The following is a 27,752-nucleotide window of genomic DNA, read 5'->3' as shown; positions in this document are numbered from 1 at the left end:
CATGCTCCCTGCAGGCAGCCTGGGATCGTGAAAACGTTGCTCGTTCCAAGTCAATACTTTCCCTTCCCCCCTACTGTTTTATGGCTTTACATCCTCCGAAGTCAGCGGTTTACTTCATAAACTTCTTCCCCCGCATCCTCTCCCTTGCTCCGTTATCTCAGGAAGCCTGGCCTTGGGCCTCAGCTGTTTTGTTTTTAATTGCCTGTTACAGGTGCTTGACAATGCAATTGAAACAGACAAGATGATCCAGAAGTATGAGTCGCTGGCTTCTGACCTCCTCGAGTGGATTGAGCAAACCATTATCATCCTGAACAACCGCAAATTTGCCAACTCGCTGATCGGTGTGCAGCAACAGCTACAAGCGTTCAACACCTACCGCACAGTAGAGAAACCACCCAAGTAGGATTCATCCACCATCTTCTTCTTTTTTTGGCAATTAATCCCAGCTTTCTAAAGGAGCTGGGAATCCTCTAGGAATTTTTTATCTACCCATCCTGGGGAATTAAAGGCTAGTCTGTGGTTAGATGTCTCTTGACGTTTGCTGAACAGCTTCGTGCCATGTGTTTGCGTTATTTACTTCTGTGATCTCTCCCCAGCAAATTGCTGTCACCACAAACAACACCGCAGGGCTGTAACTGCTGTGAGCCATGAACATTACTAGATACTAGGGTTGATGATGGTTGTCTCCGTTGTAATGTGTGAGCAGGCCATAAATTTGCACACAAGGTGCAAACAATGTGCATATCCACAAAGGAGAAAATGAGTTCCAGTTGTAGGAAGTAGCAACTCACTGCAACACGTAAAAAATGAGTCTAGTTTATAGTCCAAAATAGTTCATGCAACATCTTTTATTTGGCATATAACAATGATGCCAATAAGTAGTCATTACAACTATTATTATGTTTTATGTGTTTGTAAGTTATCAAAGTTTTCAGTTGCACAGAGTTGTTCTTTTTCACTGAAGAAAAGTATTGTGCATCTTGAAAGTTTGCTACTCTACCAACCCCATTAATGTAAGTCACATGTTATAATCTGGGCTGTTTTGGCTTTCTCTGAGACCAACCCAACAACCATTCTTTAATACACAAAGGCTACTCTCCGATTTCATTTGGTTAGATTTTTATCCTGTTCTGTCTCCAGGAGCACAGCTATTCACTTATAATTTCCTCATGCACCATACTTCCGTCTGTGAATGTGAAGGTTTTTAAGAACCGCAAAATAATTCATCAAGCAGGCAAAAATGAACTCTGTAATACTTGAAGGATTCCCCAACCCTGGTAGCCTGCAGAAGCATTGCACTGCAACTCCTATAATTCCTAGCCGGTAGCCATACTGGCTGAGAATTATGGGAGTTGCGGTCCAACACAGTTGAGGAAGACTGCAGTTGAGAATATCTGCTTGGCGATTTTTTTCTATCAGACCTGAAAACCTACAGAATATTTGTTCATTATCAATTTTAATTTGCTGCTGTTATTTGATTCATTCAATTCCATTCCGCTCTTATTCCAAACCTGTATTTTTAGAGTCAAATGCTTTTCAGTGGAGGTCATGGATGTTATTTGACAACAGTGACCTATGGGTCGTGTCCCATCCCCCCATTGGAACAGCACACATAGCTGTTCCAATGTGTTAAGAACAGCTGCCTCCTTCTTTTCAGTGTCAGCAAATGCTCAATGCACCTATATCCATTGCCCATGTGGAGGATTTCCTGCCATTAAAGGGAACTGGGTAGCCCTTTTTTGCCAAAAAAAAAAGCAGCATGTACACATCAGAGAACTCTGCAGCTTTGTACCATGACCCTTGTATTATAGCAGTAATTCTGCAGAATAATCGTAAATCGGTAAAAAGCCAATCTTGACGTGCCTGCTTTGAAATGTATAAGTTATAAAACAATGAAAAAACGGAATATATGTCCCTTGCTCAAAGGCCCCGATCCGGCTGTGAAAAGCTAACTGGGAGCAGGGAGGGGCTACCATTGACTCCAGCAGTCATGTGGTAAGGCTCCAAATTTGCCTGTCAGCAAACTAAGAGAAAGCAGACAAAGCGAGAAAAGATGAAAAGAAATTGGCTTGTTTCTTTCATCCGCTGGGAGCGAAATGCAAAAGGCCAGTTGGCTGACCCTGTCCAGACTGTGACATTGGAACCAGCTGTTTCTAGCGGAGTGCACGTGGTTCGCACACAGCAGTATAAGAAAGAGGGAGGTGGTGGTGTGTGGTTGTTGTTGTTATAAAAAAAACTGTCAACATGCAGATTTCTGGTTGGAAACGCCCTGTCCTTTCTCTGGAGAGATAATGCTTCCCTCTGGGTCCCCCCCTGCTCTCTTTTCAGATTCACAGAAAAAGGAAATCTAGAAGTGCTGCTCTTCACCATCCAAAGCAAAATGAGGGCTAACAATCAAAAAGTGTACATGCCCAGGGAAGGGAAACTCATCTCAGATATCAACAAGGTAAAATACACACGCTCCTGAGTGACAGTTTTTCCCAGCGTTAGCAGCTCAGCAGCGCACCATCGGCAAGTTCAGGAAGTTGGAAAGTCATCACTGGTTCAGTGATGGGATTCACAGCATGTACAGTTGGCATGATCTTGAGAGTACAGGTAGAGAAGCAGTGTGGGGGGGGGAACCAAGAATTGAGCTGCAAAGGCAATCTTGTAAAGGAGTATTCCCCAACCTGGTGTCCTCCAGATGTGTTGGTCTGCAATTCCCAGCATGCTCCAGCCAGCCAGGGTAAAGCATTGCCAAGATAAGCTCAATGGCCAAATGGTCTCTCTGTGCCAAAATGGGGCCAGATGTGTTGGTGGGCAATCCAAGGTCAAAGATAGGGAAAAGCTCATGTAAAGCTGGAATGGGGAACCTCCGGCCCGTGGGCCAAATGCAGACCTCCAAGCTTCTCAGTCCAAACCTCCAGACTCTACTCAAGCCACCTCCTTACTGAACCTGCTCTGGGTTATTGGGATGATTTCCTCCTTCCTGCTGTTGTCCCCCAACTGCACTGCTGACGGAGGGGCTCTTGCACATGTTATGGAAGGAGAAGAATGCATGGATCCAAATGCCTCTCTCCTCCCATTGCTTACTGAATAGAGGTATGAGTCACATCCATAACTCCACCTATTTTTGGTTCTGGCTATGCCCACTTCTGGATTTTGGAAATCCCCTCCCCCAAATAGGTTTTGACCAAGGTAACATGGATTGCAAACAAGAAAGAGATCAGTCACCCTGTAATAAATAATAGTCTCTCACTGGGCTGGGCCAGGCGAAGTGGAGAAGAAGGGAATACACTGAGCAGGGCCAGCCCTATGATCAAGCTGCAGGCAGCCTGGACTGGGAAGAACGGGAAATTGTTCCGCCCTCCCCACCCAAAGGGCCAGCTGCTGCTTGGCCAGACACCCTCTCCCTCCCGTCACCTCCCTCCGTAGCTGCCTGCTTGCTTGACCAGCCGGCCAACAGCTTGCAGTTGCCCAGTGGCGGTGGCTCCTCCTCTCCCAGCCAGCGGCTCCCACCTTCTGCCCCAGCCATGAGACTCCTGGCTGGGAGACTCCGCCAAAATATCGCGAGGCCTCTCGCGTTAGTTCAGCATAATCTCCCAGCTGGCCAGCTGTTTTAATTCAGACTTTGCTTTTTATTGTTAGCCACTTTGAGTGACACTCTATAGAATAGAGGCAGGATGTAAATTAAACAAATAAAAAGGTAATAAATATAAAAGACAAAAGTTAATGACCTCCAAGTCTATGCTTTTCCTGTGCCATTATAGTGGCCGGCCTGCACGTGGCAGAGCTCACCATGTAGATGAAGATGTGGCCTGGAGGCTAGTCAGGTTGGAGGTTCTGGCCAGTGTGGATTCTTGTGAACGGAAGCACACCGAATGTGCAAAACATCTTTCCTCGTATGCGTGTACAATTAGCTCTGCTGAAGCAACATCTCCACCCCTCTTACAACCTTGATTTCCTATGAAAACAGAACTGCACCCCGTCTCCTGCTGCAGAGCAAAAGACAAAGGGTAAAATCCAGCAGAAGCCCTACTTTGAGTAGATCCATTGAAATGAATGGGACTTAAGCCAGTCGTGATTAACTTAAGTCTCATTCATTTCAGTGGGTCTACTCAAAGTAGGATTTATGTTGGATTTTATCCAGAGGGCACTGTCTGCTGGGAAGTCAGGTCCTGGGTTTTCCTGTTATTATTGATTGTTAAAATTGTTAACTTACATGTGTTAGTGTTGGTGTTTGTTTATATTAGGGTGACCATATGAAAAGGAGGACAGGGCTCCTGTATCTTTAACAGTTGCATGGAAAGGGAATTTCAGCAGGTGTCATTTGTATGCATGCAGCACCTGGTGAAATTCCCTCTCCGTCACAACGATTAAAGCTGCAGGAGCTGTACAAGAGTGACCAGTTACAAGAGAGGGCAGGGCCCCTGCAGGTTTAACAGTTGTGATGAAAAGGGAATTTCACCAGGTGCTGCATGCCTACAAATGCCGCCTGTTGAAATTCCCCTTTCCATACAACTGTTAAAGATACAGGAGCCCTGTCCTCCTTTTTCATATGGTCACCCTATTTATATGTTTGTACGTAAATGGTTTTTATATTACATACAATATTTAATATTTAAGGTTTTTAATCTTTGTAAGATTTCTATGCTGCCCAGAGAACTTTGGCTATTGGGCAGCATAGAAATATGAATGAATGAATGAATGAGAGAAATGAATGAAGTCCTTCTGCATAAAGCCTGCTGGATACAAATGTGTTTTTGCATGGACCCCATTCATTTCATTGGGGTTTGCACAGAAGCAAGTCCGGCTGGGGGCGTACCCAGAATTACCTATCTGGGATGGACGAGGGGGAAGAGGTTTGGGGTGGAGGAGAAGCTTGTGAAAAATCTCATCGCATTGCAACCAGGTTACTGTGGAAGAAGCCAACAAGCTGCTTGACTAGTTCAACCAGATGAACAGCAGCCGGTTTGACAAGATCCCTTGGGGATAAAAAGACTGCTTTAAAACAGGATTAGCCTCCCTAATTTGCTTTTCATCCTGGCTGCAATTCCCAGGGCAGCTGTTGCTCATATCCCCAATTAGAGTGATAAATTCCACTGCTCCCATATCTGTGGGCTATAAGATCCTAAAGATCCTTAGGAAAGGTTCCAGGCAGTGCAACGTCTGGCCAGAATTTAGAAGAACCCTGAGCAGCCTGTGGCTAATTGCAGATCTGTTTGTTCTTTATGGGGAGGATCTGATAAATGGACTAACTTGGGTTTTAGCATGAGGTTGAGGCTAAATTTTATGGCTTCAAAGCTTGCAATTGACCAAATATTTTAGTTGGGAAAAATGGCACTTGTGAAGCATGCGGGCAAACTTGTGATGGTGTAGGCTTCTATCCTCCCTGCAGGTAGAGATTTGATCTTGTGATAATTTTATGGGAGTTTTATTGCCTTATAACTGTGTTTGTAAGCTTGGAGGGTTTTCAGGCTCTCTGCTCTAAGAACATATGTGGATTGCAAAACTTAAGTTCAGAAAACCAACATCCTAACCATAGAGAATATCATCTCCTCCTTGCTAGTATGTTTCTGATCTTTTTAGCAATATTTCAGTTTTTTTTTTTACTGTAGCCATGAGATCTTGAAACTTGGCTTTTTAAAAAATGAAAGCTATCCTGTGTCTGCCACCACATTCTGCGATAAGGCATCTGTTTATGGCCCTGCATATTCCCAGGGTTCTTTAAATGAGCTACAAAAAGAACATGACCTAGATAAAAGGTTTTCTGCCTATTTTACAGCAGGGTAAACAGCCAAAGGCAAAATTAACTTCTGCGATGCTTTGGCCAGCCCCATAACTCAAACCCAGGCATTGTTTCTTATATTCTCTAATTAACAGCATCCGTCCAAGTATTTCCTTATTAACATTGTTGTGCAACGTTGATTGAGTGCAATTTCATACTTTGGAGTTTCTCACAGATTTTTTTTCTTTATGTAAATTACATTTTGTGTTAATGTGTTTATTTATTTATTTATTGCTTCTTACCCAGGCCTGGGAAAGACTGGAAAAAGCCGAACATGAAAGGGAACTGGCACTGCGTAACGAGCTCATCCGACAGGAGAAACTGGAACAACTCGCCCGTAGATTCGACCGCAAGGCAGCTATGAGGGAAACGTGGCTGAGCGAAAACCAGCGTCTGGTTTCTCAGGTGAGAAATATTACTATGCATGTTTAGACACACACACACACAAAAATCCTACAACTCCTAGCATGCATAGGATTGTGGTCTAAGGCTGTAATCCTACATACCCACTTTCCTGGGAGTAGGCCCTATTGAACCATGTGGGACTTATTTCTGAGTAGACACATATAGGTTTGCGCTGCAAACTACTGTGTTCTAAGCTTGTGACCTGCCCCCCCCCCACCACCACAAAAAAAAAACCTTTGGCCTACAACTCCCATCAGCTTTAGCCAGCATAGCCAGTGGTGAGGGATCATGGCAGTTATAGGCCAAAACATCTGGAGAGCCACAAGTTGCCTTTCCTCACTATATGGGATTGGGTTATTAATTTTTATTAATTTACATTTTTGTGAACTACCCAGAGAGCTTTGGCTATTAGATAGCATAGACGTTTGTTTGTTTGTTTATTGATTGATTTATTTGGGGTGGGAGGAAGGTATGGCCCTACCTCACAGCAAGGTGGTGAACTAGATGGTCCCTTTCACCCCTATGGTCCTATGTTGCAGTTAGCTGTGGGCAGCTCCAAGTCAACTGGTAAGCAGTGGCTGGATGTGAGCAATACTACTAGAGGCTAACCACAGCTTAGATCTAGCATAACATGGATCAGATGATAATTGCCTGGAGTAAATGCCGCATATATAGAAATATGCCACATTGCTTAACCCTAATAATAATAACGATAATAATAATGATTATTATTTCTTACCCGCCTCTCCACTTGGATCGAGGCGGGGAAAAACCTGATAGCACTCTTCAAATACTTAAAAGGTTGTCACACAGAGGAGGGCCAGGATCTCTTCTCGATCCTCCCAGAGTGCAGGACACGGAATAACGGGCTCAAGTTAAAGGAAGCCAGATTCCAACTGGACATCAAGAAAAACTTCCTGACTGTTAGAGACAATGGAACCAATGACCTAGGGAGGTTGTGGGCTCTCCCACACTAGAGGCCTTCAAGAGGCAGGTGGACAACCATCTGTCAGGGATGCTTTAGGGTGGATTCCTGCATTGAGCAGGAGGTTGGACTCGATGGCCTTGTAGGCTCCTTCCAACTCTGTATTCTATGATTCTACCTTGGAGACATCTGGCATACAGCAGGAGACAGAGAAAACAACCCAGAATCAAATTTCCTCTTGACCTGCAAGAGGAAATCCCTAGCAGTTACATCCCAGAATACCTGCACTTCCTTATAAAGTCATCCAATCCTTTGCCACGTCTTCAGCAGGTTAATGGCTCTTCAGTAGCAAATTGGTCATTATTATTACCCTATTTCTTCGATTCGAAGACACACTTTTTTCCCATATAAACATCTCTAAAAATGGGGTGCGTCTTAGAATCTCAGGTGTGTCTTAGGTGTTTTTTCCTGTTGGTGGTACTAAAATTAGTGTGCATCTTACAATTGAAGAAATATGGTATATTTATTTATTTATTTATTTATTTATTTATTTATTTACTACATTTATATACCGCCCCATAGCCAAAGCACTCTGGGCATATTGTTATGCTGGTAGGCAGAGGTATTATCTAAATACTATGTCTATCTAAATAACATTTAGACACCAAGCTTACCTCTGGTGCAGTTGCGTGCATGCTATAAAAGCTACAGAAGTGCCCTGTGTGCAGATCTGACACATTGGTGATAGTGATAAAAAGCCACTTTCGTTTTGTGTACCTTTTTCTGAGGGCCAGGGTAAAATATGTCATGCAAAAGCAGCAAAGACTCTTAAGGACTTAACAGATTTATTGTGCCATAAACTTTTAATGGACTACAAACTAGTCTGTCGGAGAAAGTGTTGTTCTTAATTGGCATGTTCACACAGAGACATAAACAGGCACACATTCACGCGCACACACGTATAAAGAAATCTTGAGCAAAAGGACCAAGAAATATGAGAGTTTTACTGTAGATGTGAAATGTTTTTTTGCAAATCTCAAATGCATACAAAATAAGTACAGTGTGGTGCATTCACAACAACAATCATAGGTGATAATACTGTCTTTCTAGCTATATTGTGCCAATTTAATGCCTGCTGTGGGAAAGAAACCCATGTTTCTGGTTAAGCCCACATTGAATAGAATCGAATTTGCCAATACATTCTAGCCCAGCAGCTTCATTGAGGTGCTTGCCTTTTGCTGCACTGTTGTGTGATGGGATAAGGCACTAGCAGCCCTTCGTAAGTTGGACTGTGTTGGTCATTCCTCTAGATTCAGGACTGGGGCACGGGGCAGGCCACTCATACCAGACACCAAACCCTTTCCACTAGTTCCTGGGCATCTTCCACCCCTTAAGTAATGGTGATTCATGGCCAAAGCCATATGGGCAACAGCTTCTAAATTGTTTGTCTTGCACACACACAGCTTAAGCAGCAAACACTGTCAGCACCCTGGTACCATTCAATGGAAGCCTCTTGTCTTTGCAGGACAACTTTGGGTTTGACCTCCCAGCTGTGGAGGCTGCCACGAAGAAGCATGAAGCCATCGAGACAGACATTGCGGCTTACGAAGAAAGAGTCCAGGCAGTGGTTGCTGTTGCCAGGGAGCTGGAGGCCGAGAACTACCATGACATCAAGCGCATCACCGCAAGGAAAGACAACGTAATCCGCCTCTGGGAATACCTTCTGGAGCTGCTCAGGGCACGCCGACAGCGGCTGGAGATGAACCTCGGTCTGCAGAAGATATTCCAGGAAATGCTGTACATTATGGACTGGATGGATGAGATGAAGGTGAGGCTTGGAAGTGGAAAGTAGTCGTGTTTGGGAAAGGTCCAGGAAATGAGTAAGGCCTTTCGCAGTGCCATTAGTAGTAGGCTCAGGTTTTGTACTGTGTTTAAAAAAGAACCAAAAAACCCCCCACAAGGCTGCACTAAGGGTATGCAGATTCTGTGATTGTACTAAATTATAGAAATATGTAAAAAAAAAAGATGGTAAAAATTTGCATCACTCCAATAGCACTGTTTGTTAATTCCACACACACACACCCGCCCAATTCAGGCACTGACAGGGTAATACAGAGGTAGAAGGGAAGGGAAGCAGCTTAACCAAATAGTTGTACACATTACACTGATCAGCATTTAGTTTTTAAGGAAGAGTAACTTTGAAAAAAGGAGCAGAAGTTGTTGGATCAGGGACTGCCCATTCCTCAAACAAGGATGGCCAGCAAGTCTTATTGCCACCATAGCCACTATTCCTTCCACACACCACTTTCTTCTGAGTTGGCCACCAGGAGGTTAGTCATTACTCCTCAGGGGCCAGGTTTGACCCAGGGGCCCCCAGTTGCTGATCCCTAGCCTATCAGCCTATACCAAAACACAGCAACACCGCCATCTTGGGATTTTTCATGTGTGGCCTTCCCACCAGTGCACGCTCCATAAAATGGTGGTGGCTGTGGTGCTCATCTTTCTGACAGCCAATTTCCCTTTCTCCTTTTCCTACTGGAGTAAATAATACACATGTGTAGAGACAAAAAGTCATGTGCACGTAGAATTTGGCACAAGTGAGACATGCATTGAATTCTATGTTTGCCAGACTTTTGGATTCGATGGGACTCACCCATATTTTGTATCCAGGTATCTGCAACAAGCCCCCACAAAAGATCTGAGAGTTGAGACCACGGATGGATGGGCCTTTGTGGCATCCATAGTGAAAAAATAAGCCATAAAAACGACATTGGCTCCTAAAAGTTGAAAAAAGAAAAACAAGCAAGTGGTGTTTGTGGCACTGACTGGCTAGTTTTATGTGAACAGGTGTTGCTGCTGTCTCAAGACTATGGCAAACATCTCCTGGGGGTAGAAGACCTGTTGCAGAAACATGCGCTTGTTGAGGCTGATATTGCCATTCAGGCCGAAAGAGTGAGAGGTGTCAATGCGTCGGCTCAGAAATTTGCCACTGATGGAGAAGGTAAGGATGCTTGGTTAGTCCTTGCCTGTGTATATGACCTTGGAGGGGCACTAATTATAGTTGTGGATAGGGAGACATTTTCCTCCCTCTCCTGTACTACTAGAACCCATTGGGGTCATCCCATGAAACTGATTGGAGGGAGATTCAGGACAGATCAAAGGAAGGACTTCTTCATGTCATGCACTATGGAATTTGCTACCACGAGACGTGGTGATAGCTGTTTTCAGAAGGTGCCAGAAACAGCATAGTTTTGGCATCTGCCTGACCTCCAGGGCCAGGGAGTTCCAAAGAAAAGGGGCCCACCACACTAAAGGCTCTTCTCCTGGTGGACTCCAGTCAGGCCAAAGGTCCATGTGGAACCATAAGGAGCATGGCCTCATAGAATCGTAGAATAGCAGAGTTGGAAGGGGCCTACAAGGCCATCGAGTCCAACCCCCTGCTCAATGAAGGAATCCACCCTAAAGCATCCCTGACAGATGGTTGTCCAGCTGCCTCTTGAAGGCCTCTAGTGTGGGAGAGCCCACAACCTCCCTAGGTAACTGATTCCATTGTCGTACTGCTCTAACAGTCAGGAAGTTTTTCCTGATGTCCAGCTGGAATCTGGCTTCCTGTAACTTGAGCCCGTTATTCCGTGTCCTGCGCTCTGGGAGGATCGAGAAGAGATCCTGGCCCTCCTCTGAGTGACAACCTTTTAAGTATTTGAAGAGTGCTATCATGTCTCCCCTCAATCTTCTCTTCTCCAGGCTAAACATGCCCAGTTTTTTCAGTCTCTCTTCATAGGGCTTTGTTTCCAGACCCCTGATCATCCTGGTTGCCCTCCTCTGAACACGCTCCAGCTTGTCTGCATCCTTCTTGAATAGTGGAGCCCAGAACTGGATACAATACTCTAGATGAGGCCTAACCAGGGCCGAATAGAGAGGAACCAGTACCTCACGTGATTTGGAAGCTATACTTCTATTAATGCAGCCCAAAATCGCATTTGCCTTTCTTGCAGCCATATCACACTGTTGGCTCATATTCAGTTTGCGATCTACAACATTTCCAAGATCCTTCTCGTTTGTAGTATTGCTGAGCCAAGTATCCCCCATCTTGTAACTGTGCCTTTGGTTTCTATTTCCTAAATGTAGAACTTGGCATTTATCCCTATTAAATTTCATTCTGTTGTTTTCAGAATGACCTCCAATGACCTCAGTGACTGGGGCAGGTTGGAAAGGGAGAAGGTGCTCTCTCTGGTATCCTGGTCCCATGTTGTTTGGGGCTTTGTACGCTAGTTACAAAACCTTAAACCTGGCCCCGTAGCCAATAGGCAGGCGGTGCAGTTTCCCTTAGCAAAGGAGTTATATGCTGAAAAGGGGCAGCTCCCGGCAACAGCCGAGCAGCTGCGTTCTATACTAGCTCCAGCTTCCAGAGCAGCCTTAAGGGCAGCCCCACATGGAGCACGTTACAGTAATCCAGTCTTGAGGTAACTAATGCCTGAACTACTGTGGCCAAGCTGTCCCTGTCCAGGAGAGGCCGTAGTGCATCGGGTCCAGTGCCTGTAATTTCGACGTGCTCAATCTCATAATAGCATATTGAACTCAGTAGCACTGAATATAGACCAAGGTACCTTTGATTCCTTGGCCTCCTCTTGCCAGTAGAGGTTGAGTAAATCCAAATGGACTTACTGTCATCCGCTGTGATTCCTGCCATCACCTTTCAGGAGGACAACCTCAAACGTTTTCCATCTTCCCCCTCTTCTCCATTTCTCCTCCTTTTTGGCCAGCAAAGCCCATGTACAAAGTGAATTACACGCCCACTAAACTGGGACATCTGCTACCATGGATTTATCTGGACCCTTCCTGCAATGGGCAACCTATGTAGCTTGCATGTGTCTCCTTGTTTAGGCTGCATGTGATTCCTTCAGATTTCCCTACAGTTCGTAGCTGTTCTCTCATCATGTTAGAAAGGAAAGTAGCAGGCATATCTGAGGAGCAGAATGCTTTTTCTCTGGCCCTGTCCAGAAGACACCTTAAAACCATGGTGGTTCTTCAAGCCTTAACCATGGTGGTTTAAGGTGTCTTCTGAACAGGGCCTCTGTGTTTTGCACCTGATTTCTGATGTACTGTAGTGTGGGTGGGTTGGAACCTGTTTGTATGCATCTGTCACAATACTGTCACAGGAATGACGAATGGGGTCTCAGAACCTGTTCCAGCAGAGGGCTGCCCTGACATGCCACACGCAGGAGGGTGTCTCAGAAGATTTCATCTGTTAAGTTGAATACATCCATGAGCAAACCCTAAGAAATCAGCATTCCCTGAACGTCAGCCACTGGGTATCGCTTGGTCTGTGCTGCAATTAATTTTCCATGTGCCTCTCTGTCTTTCGACAGGCTACAAGCCCTGTGACCCACAAGTTATCAGAGACCGTGTGGCCCACATGGAGTTCTGTTACCAGGAGCTATGTCAGTTGTCAGCTGAACGCCGGGCTCGTTTGGAAGAGTCCCGGCGCCTTTGGAAATTCTTCTGGGAAATGGCTGAAGAGGAAGGATGGATAAGGGAAAAGGAACAGATCTTGTCATCGGATGATTACGGGAAGGACTTAACCAGCATCGTCCGGCTTCTCACCAAGCATAAGGCGTTTGAAGACGAGATGAGTGGCCGGAGCAGCCACTTCCAACAGGCAATCAAGGAAGGGGAAGATATGATCGCTGAGGATCACTTTGGGTCTGAGAAGATCAGGGAGAGGATTACGGACATCCAGAATCAGTGGGCCAACCTGGAGCAGCTCTCCGCCATCCGGAAGAAGCGGCTGGAAGAAGCTTCCCTCCTTCACCAGTTCCAAGCCGATGCCGATGATATCGACACTTGGATGTTGGATATCCTCAAGATTGTGTCCAGCAGTGATGTCGGCCACGATGAATATTCCACTCAGTCCTTGGTTAGGAAACACAAAGACGTTGCCGAAGAGATTGCGAACTACCGGTCGATCATCGATTCTCTGCACGAACAAGCCCGGGCCTTGCCGCAGGAACATGCGGAGTCCACAGATGTACAAAGCAGATTGTCCGGAATGGAAGAAAGGTACAAAGAGGTAGCTGAACTCACACGGCTTCGCAAGCAGGCCCTGCAGGATACTTTGGCTCTGTACAAGATGTTCAGTGAAGCAGATGCTTGTGAGCTTTGGATTGATGAGAAGGAACAGTGGCTGAACAACATGGAGATCCCTGAGAAACTGGAAGACTTGGAAGTGATCCAGCACAGGTGAGACCAGGTGGTGAGATGGGCTTCGTTGGCTCTTTCGACTTTGTGTTTGGTGTCATTGAGCAGTTGGCTCTCCATTTAAAAAAAAAAAAAATCTCTGTGCATTTTCTTTCTTTTCCCCTCTCTAGATTTGAAAGTTTAGAACCAGAAATGAACAATCAGGCGTCACGTGTCGCTGTGGTTAACCAGATTGCCAGGCAGCTGATACACAACGGTCATCCAAATGAAAAGGAGATCAAGGCGCAGCAAGATAAGCTAAATACAAGGTGGGAAATGTTAGGTCTTGCCTGATCCTTGACCTTTAAGTGCATCTTTGTCGTCTGTGTATGTGGGCAGCATTAGAACCATAGGATTTTTCAGATTCCTGGATCCAAGGTCACAGACAGTGCTCTGACTTTGAATCCAGGAATCCACGCTCCAGCCCCTTCTCCTGCCCCTTTGCAGCTGACATTGAGGGAACTGTATCAGCTGCCTCCCTGAGGTCACAAAAACAACCATGGAGAAGAGGAAAGGTGACATCTCCAGGGGAGGGGAGGGGAGGGGAGGGGCCGGCCTCTGCTGCTCCTCCTGCTCTGCATTGCATGCCTGTAAGCCTCCTGAGTTCATTGGCTCTTTTCAACTCTGTGCTTGGTATCGTTGAAACCCGGTACACCTAGGGGGGACCACATTACACCAGTTTTAAAATCTCTTCACTGGCTGCCAATTAGTTTCCAGGCGAAGTATAAAGTATTGGTTATTACCTTTAAATCCCTACATGGTTTGGGTCCAGGTTACCTGTGGCATCTCCAATCCACCCCGGACACTCAGGTCCTTTGGGAAGAATTTCCTTCAGCCAGCCAAAATTAGGCTGACAGGTATTACCCAGAGGACCTTCTCTTCTGCTGCTCCCAGACTGGAATGGCCTGCCGGAGGAGACTCGCCAACTTAACAGTCTTTTAGCATTTAAGAAAGCTATAAATATTGATCTATTCTGGCAGTCCTATCCAGTGGAATTTTAGGATGTTTTTAGGATGTTTTAATAATGTAGACTATGTTTTTAATTCAGTTTTATGTGTTTTATACTTATTGTCGTTCCTCGCCTCGATCCAAATGGAGAGGCGGGTAAGAAATTTATTATTATTATTAGTATTAGTATTAGTATTATTATTAGTTCAGAGGCTCACAAGCATCCGGATAGGATTGCATCCTTAATTCATTGCTTATTGCGGTCTTGGATGAATAAGAAAAGTAGTAGGTATACTTCACCATCATTCATAATAGGAACTTTTACTTAAATTTTGCCCCTCATCAACTGCCATTCATCTTTTGTGCCCTGTACATGATACAATACAAGCAATAAAATCATATCCAGTATTTAAAATTATTTATAAGGATGTGAGGAAAGGAAGAATATACTGAAGAGGGAAGAGAGAACATTGTAAAGGTTTAGAAGCAGAAGCTGTAATGAATGCTTTACATTTCTTCATTTTTCCTGTCTGGTTCTCCCTTCTAGGTGGAGCCAGTTCAGAGAGCTGGTGGACATAAAGAAAGATGCTCTTATCTCGGCCCTCAGTATCCAGAACTACCACCTGGAATGTAATGAAACCAAATCTTGGATCAGGGAGAAGACTAAAGTCATTGAATCCACCCAGGAGCTTGGCAATGACCTGGCTGGCGTTATTGCTCTTCAGAGGAAGCTGACTGGGATGGAACGTGATTTGGTTGCCATTGAGGCCAAGCTAAGCGACCTCCAGAAAGAGGCTGAAAAGTTAGAATCGGAGCATCCTGACCAAGCCCGGGCCATCCTGTCCAGGCTGGCTGAAATCAACGATGTTTGGGAAGAAATGAAAACGACCTTGAAGAACCGCGAAGAGTCGCTTGGAGAGGCGAGTAAGCTGCAGCAGTTCTTGCGCGACCTGGATGACTTCCAGTCCTGGCTCTCCCGGACCCAGACAGCCATTGCCTCGGAAGACATGCCCAATACACTGACGGAGGCTGAGAAACTGCTCACGCAGCATGAGAATATCAAGAACGAAATCAACAATTACGAGGAAGACTATCAGAAAATGAGAGATATGGGCGAGATGGTGACTCAAGGGCAGACCGATGCCCAGTACATGTTCTTACACCAGCGCCTGCAGGCCTTGGACACCGGATGGAATGAGCTTCACAAGATGTGGGAGAATCGGCAGAATCTTCTGTCCCAGTCCCATGCCTATCAGCTGTTCCTCAGAGACACGAAGCAAGCAGAAGCATTTCTTAACAACCAGGTAAGCAGGTGTCATGTTAAGGATGCAGGATTATGTCCTGTCTAGCATGCAGAGTGTCAAGACAGCGAGGTAAGACATGCCACCTATTCACATGACCAGTTTTGGGATCTGTAGGGTGACATTTCTTTTCCCCCTCATTCCACTTGTAAGTGGCGCAGATTTTCCCTCTTGTAGAGAAACACACTCGTTTGGTACTGGCAAAAACCTAAATTGGGATCTAGGCTCAGCTCAAGGAATTGTTCTGTGACTTGACCTTCAAGAGCTGTTTCATAGAACCATTTTTCTTACAAGGTGGTGACATGGTAATGCCATCCAAGATGAACTATTGGTCACTTTCAGACACCACATTCCCAATTCTCCAGACCATGGTTTGAGTGACAAGTGCACACTCTCCCCCTGCCTCTTCCCTCATCACCTCTCTTATATGGCTTAAGAGAAGACTATGGTTTGAGTGAACCTTCCAAACCAGAGTTGCAAACCACCATTATGATCATGCTTTCCAATTATGACTTGGAGGGATCACTCAAACTATTAGAAGACCAGAAAGTCTTCTAATAAGGCATGAAGGAGAGGAGGGAAATGAATGAAGGGGCATTTGAGTTTGTCTCTCATTCCCAATCCATGATTTTGAGGTTCAGGGATACCTCATCTGAACGTGATCATTAACCTGCAGCATCTAGTCTTGGGAATACTCCAAGATGTTTCATAAATGCATGAAGACTACAACTCGCCCACTCCTGGCTCAACACAGCTTCGAAAAGTTTTCCAGAAGTTAATTTGCCTTGGCATGTGCTGGAAGGTTGTCTAAGAATTCAGAGTCAACTTGCAGTGACTTCACCTTCTAATCACAACATAAAAATGGTTATGCAAATCAGTTTGTTGTAATGACTGAAAATGTGGTATCAATCCAGGGAGCACTAATGGTTTAATCAATGTTGAGCCATAAATTATAAGAGAGTTTGTGTTTCTCGTTTTAAATTATAGGAATATGTTTTGGCACATACTGAAATGCCCACCACTTTGGAAGGAGCAGAAGCTGCTATCAAAAAACAGGAGGATTTCATGACCACAATGGATGCCAACGAGGAGAAGATCAATGCAGTTGTAGAGACTGGAAGGAGACTAGTGAGTGACAGCAACATCAACTCAGACAAGATCCAAGAGAAAGTGGACTCCATTGATGACAGGTACAGTTTGTTGACAATATTTAGGGAGTGTTGCGTCCCAAGGCCTACAATCTCCCTTTTTTATTATTTACCAAATCGAAATAACATTTTATATCCAGAAGAGATTGTAACACAATTTGCAATACAGCACAATCCAAGCAGCAATGAAGCAATTGCCAAGTGCAGCCAAATCAACAAGTAGCAGAACTAGGCATAGTCGTTAGCAACCAAAGCGCAAGCCCTGTTCGTGCATTTGAATCCCCCCACATGACTTGAATCATGTGGTAGAGAGTGGAGACAAGCATACTAGCTCCACCACCTCCTGTTTTTTTTAGGGGTGTCCTCTGTATGGTGGACTGTGGAAGGCTTACCTGGCAGCAGTGGTTCAAGTAGTGCCGAGTGGCTGGGAGCTACCATTTTAACTTCCCACAATGCTCTCAGGGGCATTGTGGGAAATCAAAATGGCACACAGTGCTGCTTGAAACACCAGGCCAGGAAATGAAACATGTATTTCGTTAGTTACTAAATTTGTACCCCACCTCTTCACTAAGAAAATGGAGCTCAAGGCGGCAAACAGTCATAAGAAGTGAAAAAACAACAATGCAACCTTGTTTAAAATAATAAAGCAAATGCATTAAAATTGCAACAATAGCAGAATAAAAACCAAACAAACCAGCCAGGTCTGCTTGGATAAAAACATCTTTGCCTGTTAGCGGAAGGAGAGCACAGAGAGAAGTCAACCTAGCAGGAACAAGGCAGGTGTCAGCAGTGGGCGATGTTAGGGCCCTGGCGGTGCTCTGGCAAGGATGTCAGGTGCTAACATGAACTCTTTCTTGGTGCCTCCTTGACAAGGATTCTCGGGTTATTCCAGAAAGCTTTGGCTACAAGACCTTGAACTAGTTAGGAGCTCTCAAATCTTACTAAGATCAACAGACCTTCCAGTTCCTTTTCAGTTTCGGGACTGTTCTATTGTAAAGTGAGGTGATGACAGTTGCTATCAACGCCACCTCATAAGTGTACCCAACACATCTCCTGCCTTGACTTCCTTGCCAAGTCTGTCTAGACCTAAGCAGTTAGCCGTGGGCGATGTGCATACCCAACCAGCCACCTTGCTGATCCTTACCGCTGCCAGACTAATGTGCAAGAGGCATAGCGGGGAGAAGCGTTTACATTGGCACCCGAGGCTAGAACACTGGGTGGCTTTTCTGGTTACTGTTTGGCTGCCAAGCCCTGTAGCTGAGCAGAAGGAGCATATAGAATCAGAATAGTAGAGTTCAGAGGGGCCTAGAACGCCATCAAGTCCAGTCCCCTACTCAGTGCAGGAATCCACCTTAAAGCATCCCTGACAGATGGCTGTCTAGCTGCCTCTTGAAGGCCTCTAGTGTGGGAGAGCTCACGACCTCCCTGTGCAATTGGTTCCATTGTCATACTGCTCTAACAGTCAGGAAGTTTTTCCTGATGTCCAGTCGGAATCTGGCTTCCTGTAACTTGAGCCCATTTGTCTGTGTCCTGCACTCTGGGAGGATCAAGAAGAGATCCTGGCCCTCCTCTGTGTGAAAACCTTTCAAGTGCTTGAAGAGTGCTATCATGTCTCCCCTCAGTCTTCTCTTCTCAAGGCTAAACATGCCCAGTTCTTTCAGTCTCTCCTCACAGGGCAACACAAGAACACAAGAAGAGCCATGCTGCATCAGACCAAGGTCCATCTAGACCAAGGGTCCATCTAGTCCAGCATTCTGTTTACACAGTGGCCAACCAGCTGCCCATGGGAAATCCACAAACAGAACAAGAGTCCAACAGCACCCTCCGCCCCGCCATGTTCCCCAGGATTCTGGTGTACTTAGGCATACTGTCTCTAATACAGGAGGCAACATATAGACATCAGGACTAGTCACCATTAATATCCTTCTCCTCCAGGAATTTGTCAGATACCCTTTTAAAGCCATCCAATTGGTGGTCTTGTGGTAGCAAATTTCATAGTTTGACTATGTGCTTTCTTTTATCTTACCGTAATCTCCCACCAATCAGCATCATAGGTTCTTGGGTTGTAGTATTATGAGGGGGGGCGGAATGTCTCCCTATCCACATTCTCCACACTGATTTCTGATCAACGTCTCTTGTGATCAACTTCTTTTGAGACTAAGTACATGTCGCTGGCATCCAGCTTTAGGTTTGGGTGATTTGTTTAAATTTTTGTCTCTATCTGAACAAGCTTTGCTCCTCAAGCTTCTTGTTCCATAAAATAATCTTTATAGTTTGGGATGCTTCAGAAAACACAGAACTTCCTTTTCCTGAAATACGTAGGAGTAACCACCCGCACAATAATCTTAAGCCCTGTTACTTTATTTAGGGATTATAGAAACCACTGCAGCTTGCCTTGGTAAAAGCGAGTTTATGGGGTGCTGAGTCATAGAAAAGACTTATTATAGAGCCTTTGAGGAAACATGCCTTGTGTGAGAAAGTCTTGTAATAAATATGTAGGGGAATCATTAACAGAAAGTTCTGTCAAAGCTTTTTAACTTTCATGTGGTTTGTATTGGAGGGGGGGAGATGGCTACATTTTGGCCTGTGTAATGGCAGAGTAATTCTCATTGACTGAGGGGAGAAATTGGCCCAGTCTCTGTGGCTAAATCCAATAAAGCTCAAATGATGCCCAGGAAATAAAGTTACCGCCGTCTGTAGCCAGCATGATCTTAAAATTTTAATCTTCTCTTCCAGTTTCAACTACCAAACTGATAGGTGTGGCTACCACACATACCTTTTCTTTTATTTCTAGTGATCCATAGTGTGGAGAAGCCAAGGCGAAGATTGCTTAAGGCAGGAAGGCCTCAGCACCATTTCCTTATGGCTCAAGCCAGCCCCTCCACTCCCATTATTAAATCGGTCGCCCTTCAAATTGAGCCAAGGCCCCAACGTTTTCACTTTTCAAACAACTACCTCATCTAAGGAATGAAAGAGTTTTAGGGAATCTACCTCGTTTCCCAATGTCCACAGCCTCCCACCCTCTGTCACAGCACACCCTCATACCAACTCCATTCTCCCAACAAAGCCTCCACCGTCACCGTGCATACACAGGCCTCCATACTGGTTTGCCTCACTTCGTTGTGTTTGGGGAAGTTTCAAGGCCTGTCATTGTGTCCTTTATTTCAAGGAGATTCTGTCCCTGATTAGAGGACGTTTTAGAGTCCAAAGATTAGGAGATAGGCCTGGCGCTGTAACAGAGGTCCCATTCAATCCACATAGAATAATCCAAACCACAACATCTTCAAGATTTCCCACGCTGAAAAGTTCCTTCCTTGTTTTTGTTTTAAACAGACACAAGAAGAATCGTGAGGTGGCCAGTGAGCTTTTGATGAGATTGAAAGATAACAGAGATCTTCAAAAGTTTCTTCAGGATTGCCAAGAGGTATGTTATTTAAAATCCCTTGGAGAAGAAGGTCCTGCCTTCTCCTTGAAAGAAACGTACTTGGACTACGTGTGAGAGAGTGTGTGCCTCTGTGTGTTTCCATTTGTCTTTCATCTCTAATCCATTAATTTGTAACAGATGAAAGCTGTCATCTCTGGAGCAGCTGATTAGCTTCTAATGGCAGGTTTCCCCTGCCCCCCCTTTTTTTGTTAGGAGATTGACAAAGATTGCACCAATTTATTAAAAAAAATAAATGGGAGATTGTCAGAGGAGCCCTCCGGACTTGATGCTAAAGATAATGTCAGCAAGAGAAAATGAGCTTTCCTGATAGGCCCGTTTGTGCTTTCTCCTCAGTGGAAAATAGAGAGAGAAAAAGATTTAAGTCAGAATGCAATGTCTGCAGGATATCCAATTCTCACAGGCTCGATTTCTTATTATACCAAATCATAGAATAGTAGAGTTGGAATGGGGCCTATAAGGCCATCGAATCCAACCCCCTGCTCAATGCAGGAATCCACCTTGAAGCATCCCTGACAGATGGTTGTCCAGCTGCTGAAGGCCTCTAGTGTGGGAAAGCCCATGACCTCCCTAGGTAACTGGTTCCATTGTCGTACTGCTCTTAACAGTCAGAACGTTTTTCCTGGTGTCCAGCTGGAATCTGGCTTCCTGTCACTTGAGCCCATTATTCCGTGTCCTGCACTCAGGGATGATTGAGAAGAGACATGCATATTGCATTCAGATGTAATGCTTCCTCCATTGTGCATTGCCCTGTAAAGAAAAATAATGATACACGAGAAACAGCCCCAATAAGGACTAAAGGAAAATCGGCCTTCCCTGTTACATCTACTGCATCTCTCTTTGAAGATGAGATCTATGAGTCAGGTGGGAAGGTCTGGGTAAAACTTTAATCTGCCTGAAACCTTACAGAGCTTTTGCCAGTCTGAGCAATACTGGGATAGGTGGACCAGAGTTTGACTGGGTAAAAGGCAACTTTGTATGTTCATAGCATTCAGCTTCTTTAGACCTTTCGACCCCTAAGGATCAACCCATTAGATAGAGGAGGGCAAAGCAAAGGAACTAAGGAGTCATGCCTGGCAGATTGAAGGGTGAAGTCTATTGGCATAAGGGCGAAGCTTAGTGTTGACAGGCGATAGTACCTCCCCCGCCAGAGGAAGTAAAGTGCCTGGCTGTGCTTGGTACCTCAGGATGGAGCTTTGATGGACATTGTAGAGGTGGAGTTGGATTAGCAAAACTTCTCAAGCTAAGCACAAAAGAACCGGGCCCTTCCTGCGACAATGGAATCAGTTTCCTAGGGAGGTTGTGGGCTCTCCCACACTAGAGGCCTTCAAGAGGCAGCTGGACAAGCATTTGTCAGAGATGCTTTAGGGTGGATTCCTGCATTGAGCAGGGGGTTGGATTCGATGGCCTTGTAGGCCCCTTCCAACTCTGCTATTCTATGATTCTATATAATTTAGGCAGTATCCAAATTGCACTAGCAGAAACCACCGCCTGTGCAACGTAACTAGCGCTTGCCAGAGCAGTGGGGTAAAGGGGCGATTTGCCACCAGTTTTCGGCAGCGCTGCTGGACATTAGAACATAAGAAGAGCCTTGCGGGATCAGACCAAGGGTCCGTCTAGTCCAGCACTCTGTTCACACAGTGGACAACCAGCTTTCGATGGGAAACCTACAAACAGAACGTGAGTTAAAAACACCCTCAAACCCATGTTCCTCAGCAACTGGTGTACATAAGCATACTGCATCGAATACTGGAGATAGCACACAACCATCAGGACTGGTAGTCATTGATAGCCTTCTCTTCCAGGAATTTATCCAACTCCCTTTTAAATCCATCCAAATTGGTGGCCATCACTACGTCTTGTGGTAGTGAATTCCATAGTTTATGCGCTGTGTGATGAAGTCCTTCCTTTTATCTGTTCTGAATCTTCCACCAATCCGCTTCATGGGATGACTCCAGGTTTTATTTATTTTATTTATTATTGCATTTATATCCTGCCTTTTTTCCTCCAAGGAACCCAAGGCAGCATATATAATCCTCCTCCTCCTCCTCCTCCTCTCCATTTTATCCTCACAACAACAACCCTGTGAGGTGGGTTGGGCTGAGAGTGTGTGACTGGCCCAAAGTCACCCAGTGGGTTTTCATAGCGGAGTGGGGACTAGAACCTGGATCTCCTGACTCCCAGTCCAACACTTTAGCCACTACACCACTCTGGCTCTAGTATTAGTAGTTTTAGTATTACCGGGGTGGGGGTGGGGATATCTTCCTATCCACAGTCTCCACACCATGCATAATTTTGTACACCTCTGGAATTCAGTGGCAAATTGCCACTTTTCCCCATTGCACTAGCAAGTGTTAGTTACGTTATGCAAGCAGTGTTTTATGTTAGTGTAACGTTATTACCAGTAGTGCTGAGATGCATTTGGATACTACCTTTTGAGTGGCACGTGGAGGGGTTTCTCCTGGCTACCTGCCTGTCTGCTCCTCTGCTACTGTCATAGGTGGTAGCTGCGAGGGCTTCTCCCAAAAGCAGTATTGACGTTTCCTCCTTCTCATCCCATGTTTTTTCAGGATTGGAGCCTGAGATCTCATCCCTCCACAGGTCAGGATAATATGGCACCAGAGGAAACATGGTGTCGCCTTGGGGGGCGGACGGGCCACTTTCTGACAGAAGCCCGAGCGAGAGCTTTCTTCTGCCCATGAACAAGGCCTTTGTTAGCTTCCTCTGAAAGGCGGATTCTTCTAATTCCCGCAATTACACATTTTCCTTTTACTGCCCTCTTTAACGAGGCTTTTATGAAGTGACCTTTGGAAATGTTCCTGAATGACTGAAAAATGGCCTTTTGTCAGCCAAAAATAGGGGCAGCCAGGACAGCCGTCCAACTTTGCTCCGCTCCCCTTGCCTGGGTGAGGTTTTATCTGTGGGAGGGTTCTTCTGCCAGTAATGAACCTCAGATCTGTTTACATATTTTCCTCTCAAAGTTAGCTGGCTGCAAAGATGCAAAATGCGCAACTTCTAAATGTACAGTGTTGTTTTCAGAGCCTTTAAAAAAAAAGCTGGTGGGATTTGGGCCTGGTCATTTGGGAGGGAGAGGCTTCTTGGCAACAGCAGGAGATTAAAAGCCACCCATAAGTAGGTGGAAAAGAGGACAGGGCTCCTGTATCTCTTAACAGTTGTACAGAAAAGGGAATTTCAGCAGGTGTCATTTGTAGGCAGGCAGCACCTGGTGAAGTATCCTCTTCATCACAACAGTTAAAGCTGCAGGAGCCCTGACCAGATACAAAAAAAGGGCAGCAGGGCTCCTGCAGCTTTAACTGTTGTGATGAAGGCATTTCACCAGGTGCTGCATGTCTACAAATGACACCTGCTGAAATTCCCTTGTCTTTTTACTGAATTTTGAATTTTATTATTAAAGCAACCTGACATGGGTTTTCACCAAATACAAGATCAGAGTCATAAGATACAAACATTACATTATGGCAAGCGTTGTATTGAGCAACAAATAGTTACATATAAAACACCATATATGCTGCTGGGATCTTTACCAGCCATCTTAGTTATCATCAGCGGTCACTAAAGCTTTCCTAATTTTTGCTGCTTTCACTGCAAAACGAGCCAGGTTTAACAGGATGAATTTTGCTGTGTTTGTGAATAGGTAACCAATTTTATCCAGATCTAAATTCCCTTGTCAATACTACTGTTAAAGATACAGGAGACCTGTCCTCCTTTCCATATGGTCACCCTACCCTTAGGGTTGTATGTAATCCTTCCCATCCGTCAGCGTAACAGGAGCTACTGACAGAATACAAGTCATAAGATACAACCACCCACACCCAAAAAACAACAACTCAGAGCAATAGAGCAGGGAAAAGGTTAGTCCCCAAAGTCCCATGAAAACAAAAATGGCTTCATCCATTTGTAAAATGGTGACTGAGAGGGAGGCAAGTGAGCATCCTGAGGGAGAGGATTCCACAGTTTGGGAGCTGCTTCAGAAAACGCCCTGCTGGAGACTAGCGTTGCCATCACATGGTTCTTTCAGCTGGGACTAGTTGCTTGACCTCAATTGTCAGGGAGGCTCATATGACTTGAGGCACCCTCTGAGGTATCCATAGTAACCACATATAAACTGACCCTTTCCCCCACTTGTTTTTCAGCTGTCCCTCTGGATTAATGAGAAGATGCTCACAGCGCAGGACATGTCTTACGATGAAGCAAGGAACCTGCACAGCAAGTGGCTAAAACACCAGGCCTTCATGGCAGAGCTCGGTTCCAACAAAGAATGGCTTGACAAAATTGAAAAGGTAAGGGGAATGGGAATGGGAATGAAACTCCGTGAAGAGACACGGGCACTTTGGTCATGTATCAGGACTTGTTTATTTATTACATTTCTATGCTGCCCAATAGCCTATGCTCTCTGGGCCATTCACAAAAGGTAAAACAATCAAATACTACAATATGATAAAACATAAAACTTTTAAAAGTTTAAAACTAACATATATAACTAAAGTAAAAACCAACAGCAGTGTGAAGATCTAAAAAGTAAAATAACACATTTAAAAACAATGAAAACTGAAGGACTAAAATAAAAAGGTCTTCACCTGGTGCCGAAAAGATCACAACTTAGGCTCCAGGTAAGCCTTTCCAGGGAGTTCAGTCCATAACCAGGGTGCCACCACTGAAAAATCCCTGTTCTTAGTGGCCACCCGCCTCACCTCATTTGGCGGGGGCACTCTGAAGGTGATCTTAACATTGAGGCAGGTAAATATGGGAGGAGATGATCCTTCAGGTAACCTGGTCCGAAATCATTTAGGGCTATGAAAGTTAATACCAGAACTTTGAACTGGGCCCAGAAATGGACTAGAAGCCATTGCAGATCATAAAGTCTCCGTTAATGATCCTGCTGCGCTATTTTGCACCAGCTGAAGTTTCCAGACCATTTTCAAAGGCAGTGCCATGTATAACACATTGCAGCAATCCAGACGATTCCAGGCATGGATAATTGTAGCTAGGCTATCTCTGTCCAGATGAGGACATAGTTGATATATCAGATTAGCTGATAAAAGGTGTTCCTTGCCAACGAGGCCATTTGCTCCGCCAGTGACAATGATGGGTCCAAGAGCACCCCGAAACTATGAACCTTTGACTTGGTGGTGGCCACCAATTTGGATGGCTTTAAAATAGGGTTGGATAAATTCCTGGAGGGGAAGGCTATCAATGGCTACTAGTCCAGATGGCTAAGGTCAACCTCCAGTATCAGAGGCAATAAGCCTGTATACACTAGTTGTTTTTGTGAACCGCCTAGAGAGCTTTGGCTATTGGGCGGTATAGAAATGCAATTTTAAAAAATGGTTGGGAGAGTGCTGTTGAACTCAAGTCCGGCTCGTAGTTCCCTGGTCTAGCTGGTGGGCCACTGTGTGAACAGAGTGTTGGACTAGCTGGACCCTTGGTCTGATCCAACGTGGCTCTTATTCTGTTCTTAATCTGCTCCCTTTGGGGAAATGCAACCCTCTCCAGAACAGATTGAATGCCACTTAACCGGTCAGGCGAACCACCCGCTAAAAGCACTTCTGCCTTGTCTAGATTGAGTCTCAGTTTATTAATCCAGTCCATTTTCCGTGCCCAGCCATGAATTCATTGAGGTACCTTAAACAAGCCACTATTCTTTCATCCCCAGCCCCACACCATATTTAACTGGGCTGGGGGTGGGGAATAATAACATTTACTTCACAGGTCATTATTATTATTATTATTACTATTATTATTATGAATAATAATAATAATAATAATAATAATAATAATAATAATAATATAGCACCATCAGTGTACATGGTGCTGATGATTGTAGGAATCATGGAGATAGTGGCCACATTCTCACATTACTTTAAAACCCCAGATATGACAATAATTCCTCCTTCTTCTCTCTCCCGTCTCTCCTGTTGTGTGCCAATACTCTCCTTGCTTTCTGAGTTTTCCCTTGACTACAGTTTGTTATCCAAAATTGGAAAATGTATTTAGCAGCACTAAACTTCCAACTGTGATTTTGAAAACGTAGGTTGACGTGGGTTTGTATACTGCGGCCTGGATGACAGCATGAGTCATAGTGCCCGATATGGATGTCATGATAAACTATGTTTAGCAGAAAGCCAGAAATAGAGGAGGAAATTAGCGCATGTGAGGGAAGCAGGAGCACATTAGCATGTGGAATGTTCCTGATCCTCCAATCCATAGTTTGGAGCATTGTCTGATAGAAGTCAGTGGTGGGCTGCAAATGTTCATCCCCAGCTTCAAAAACCATTGATTTCGTAGCCAGGGATGTGTGCTGTGGCCACGCTTTCCTCTTTTGCCCCTTTTGGCTTCAGCACGAGGATTCTGGCTTTCATTAAGCCAGTGTACCAGCTTGATTGATAACTGGCAAACAGAGGGAGAAAACGTGGAGGCAGTGACAGACTTTGTATTTCTGGGCGCAAAGACTGCAGCCAGGAAATCAGAAGACGTTTACTTCTTGGGATGAGAGCAATGACAAATCTTGATAAAATAGTCAAGAGCAGAGACACCACACTGACAACAAAGGTCCGCATAGTTAAAGCAATGGTATTCCCCGTAGTAACCTATGGCTGCGAGAGCTGAACCATAAGGAAAGCTGAGCGAAGGAAGATAGATGCTTTTGAACTGTGGTGTTGGAGGAAAATTCTGAGAGTGCCTTGGACTGCAAGAAGATCAAACCAGTCCATACTCCAGGAAATATAGCCAGACTGCTCACTTGAGGGAATGGTATTAAAGGCAAAACTGAAGTACTTTGGCCACATAATGAGAAGACAGGATACCCTGGAGAAGAGGCTGATGCTAGGGATAGTGGAAGGCAAAAGGAAGAGGGGCTGACCAAGGGCAAGATGGATGGATGATATTCTGGAGGTGACAGACTTGACCTTGGGGGAGCTAGGGGTGGCAACGGCCGACAGAAAGCTCTGACGTGGGCTGGTCCATGAAGTCACGAAGAGTCGGAAACGACTGAACGAATAAACAACAACAAAAAAGAGATCCCTGCTTTAATAACAGTCATCAGCCTTATTATCATGGTTTGTTAGCTGACATTAAACCAGGATTCCCTCATTTGGACATAACAGGGTACTCTGGCTTAATGCAAGCTAGGATCTCTATACCAAAATTATATAATTTTAGCCTTGACTGTATTTAATGTTTTATTTGCTTGGAGATACTGAGTTATATATGTTAAGGACTTTGTTTTTCTTGAACTCTGGACATTTATTGTCTGTTTTATTCCTTATGTTCAGTTAATTGTTCTAAATTGCAATGGCCAATGGCTTGGTGCAAATAAAATCTGATTTTATACCAAAGTCCCCAGCTTTATGGTTAACCATGGTTCAAAAAGCTGGGAGCAGACATCCAAACCTGCCCACTGACTATGACTTTTTTTAAAAAAATTGAAAAATGCAGTAGTAGTAGCTATTAAAGCCTGAAAACACCGTTTCTATATTTCCTGCCAAGAGTTTTAACTCCCCACTCCCCATCAGTAATATTTTATATGTCTTATTTCTTGTAATTACTGCAATTTTGTTGG

The 27,752-nt window shown here is 44.8% G+C and overlaps 1 protein-coding gene across 2 annotated transcripts in view; it reads left to right on the top strand.

The window, feature by feature from the left end:
• The window catches only part of SPTBN1 (spectrin beta, non-erythrocytic 1), a 252,252-nt gene that overhangs the window by 178,765 nt on the left and 45,735 nt on the right, over positions 1 to 27,752 (top strand). For both annotated transcript variants that reach the window (XM_063123818.1, XM_063123819.1), the window contains 11 exons: positions 212 to 399; positions 2,329 to 2,446; positions 6,014 to 6,172; positions 8,623 to 8,925; positions 9,945 to 10,098; positions 12,467 to 13,337; positions 13,466 to 13,603; positions 14,830 to 15,586; positions 16,571 to 16,773; positions 20,065 to 20,155; positions 24,328 to 24,474. In XM_063123818.1, the coding sequence (XP_062979888.1) occupies positions 212 to 399; positions 2,329 to 2,446; positions 6,014 to 6,172; positions 8,623 to 8,925; positions 9,945 to 10,098; positions 12,467 to 13,337; positions 13,466 to 13,603; positions 14,830 to 15,586; positions 16,571 to 16,773; positions 20,065 to 20,155; positions 24,328 to 24,474 (3,129 nt within the window). The remainder of the gene's footprint in view (positions 1 to 211; positions 400 to 2,328; positions 2,447 to 6,013; positions 6,173 to 8,622; positions 8,926 to 9,944; positions 10,099 to 12,466; positions 13,338 to 13,465; positions 13,604 to 14,829; positions 15,587 to 16,570; positions 16,774 to 20,064; positions 20,156 to 24,327; positions 24,475 to 27,752) is intronic.

The sequence above is a fragment of the Elgaria multicarinata genome, chromosome 4 (genome assembly GCF_023053635.1).
Source record: "Elgaria multicarinata webbii isolate HBS135686 ecotype San Diego chromosome 4, rElgMul1.1.pri, whole genome shotgun sequence".
Lineage (NCBI taxonomy): Eukaryota > Metazoa > Chordata > Lepidosauria > Squamata > Anguidae > Elgaria > Elgaria multicarinata.
The sequence above is the reverse complement of the archived record's forward strand: the minus strand, read 5'-3'. Positions and strand labels throughout refer to the sequence as shown.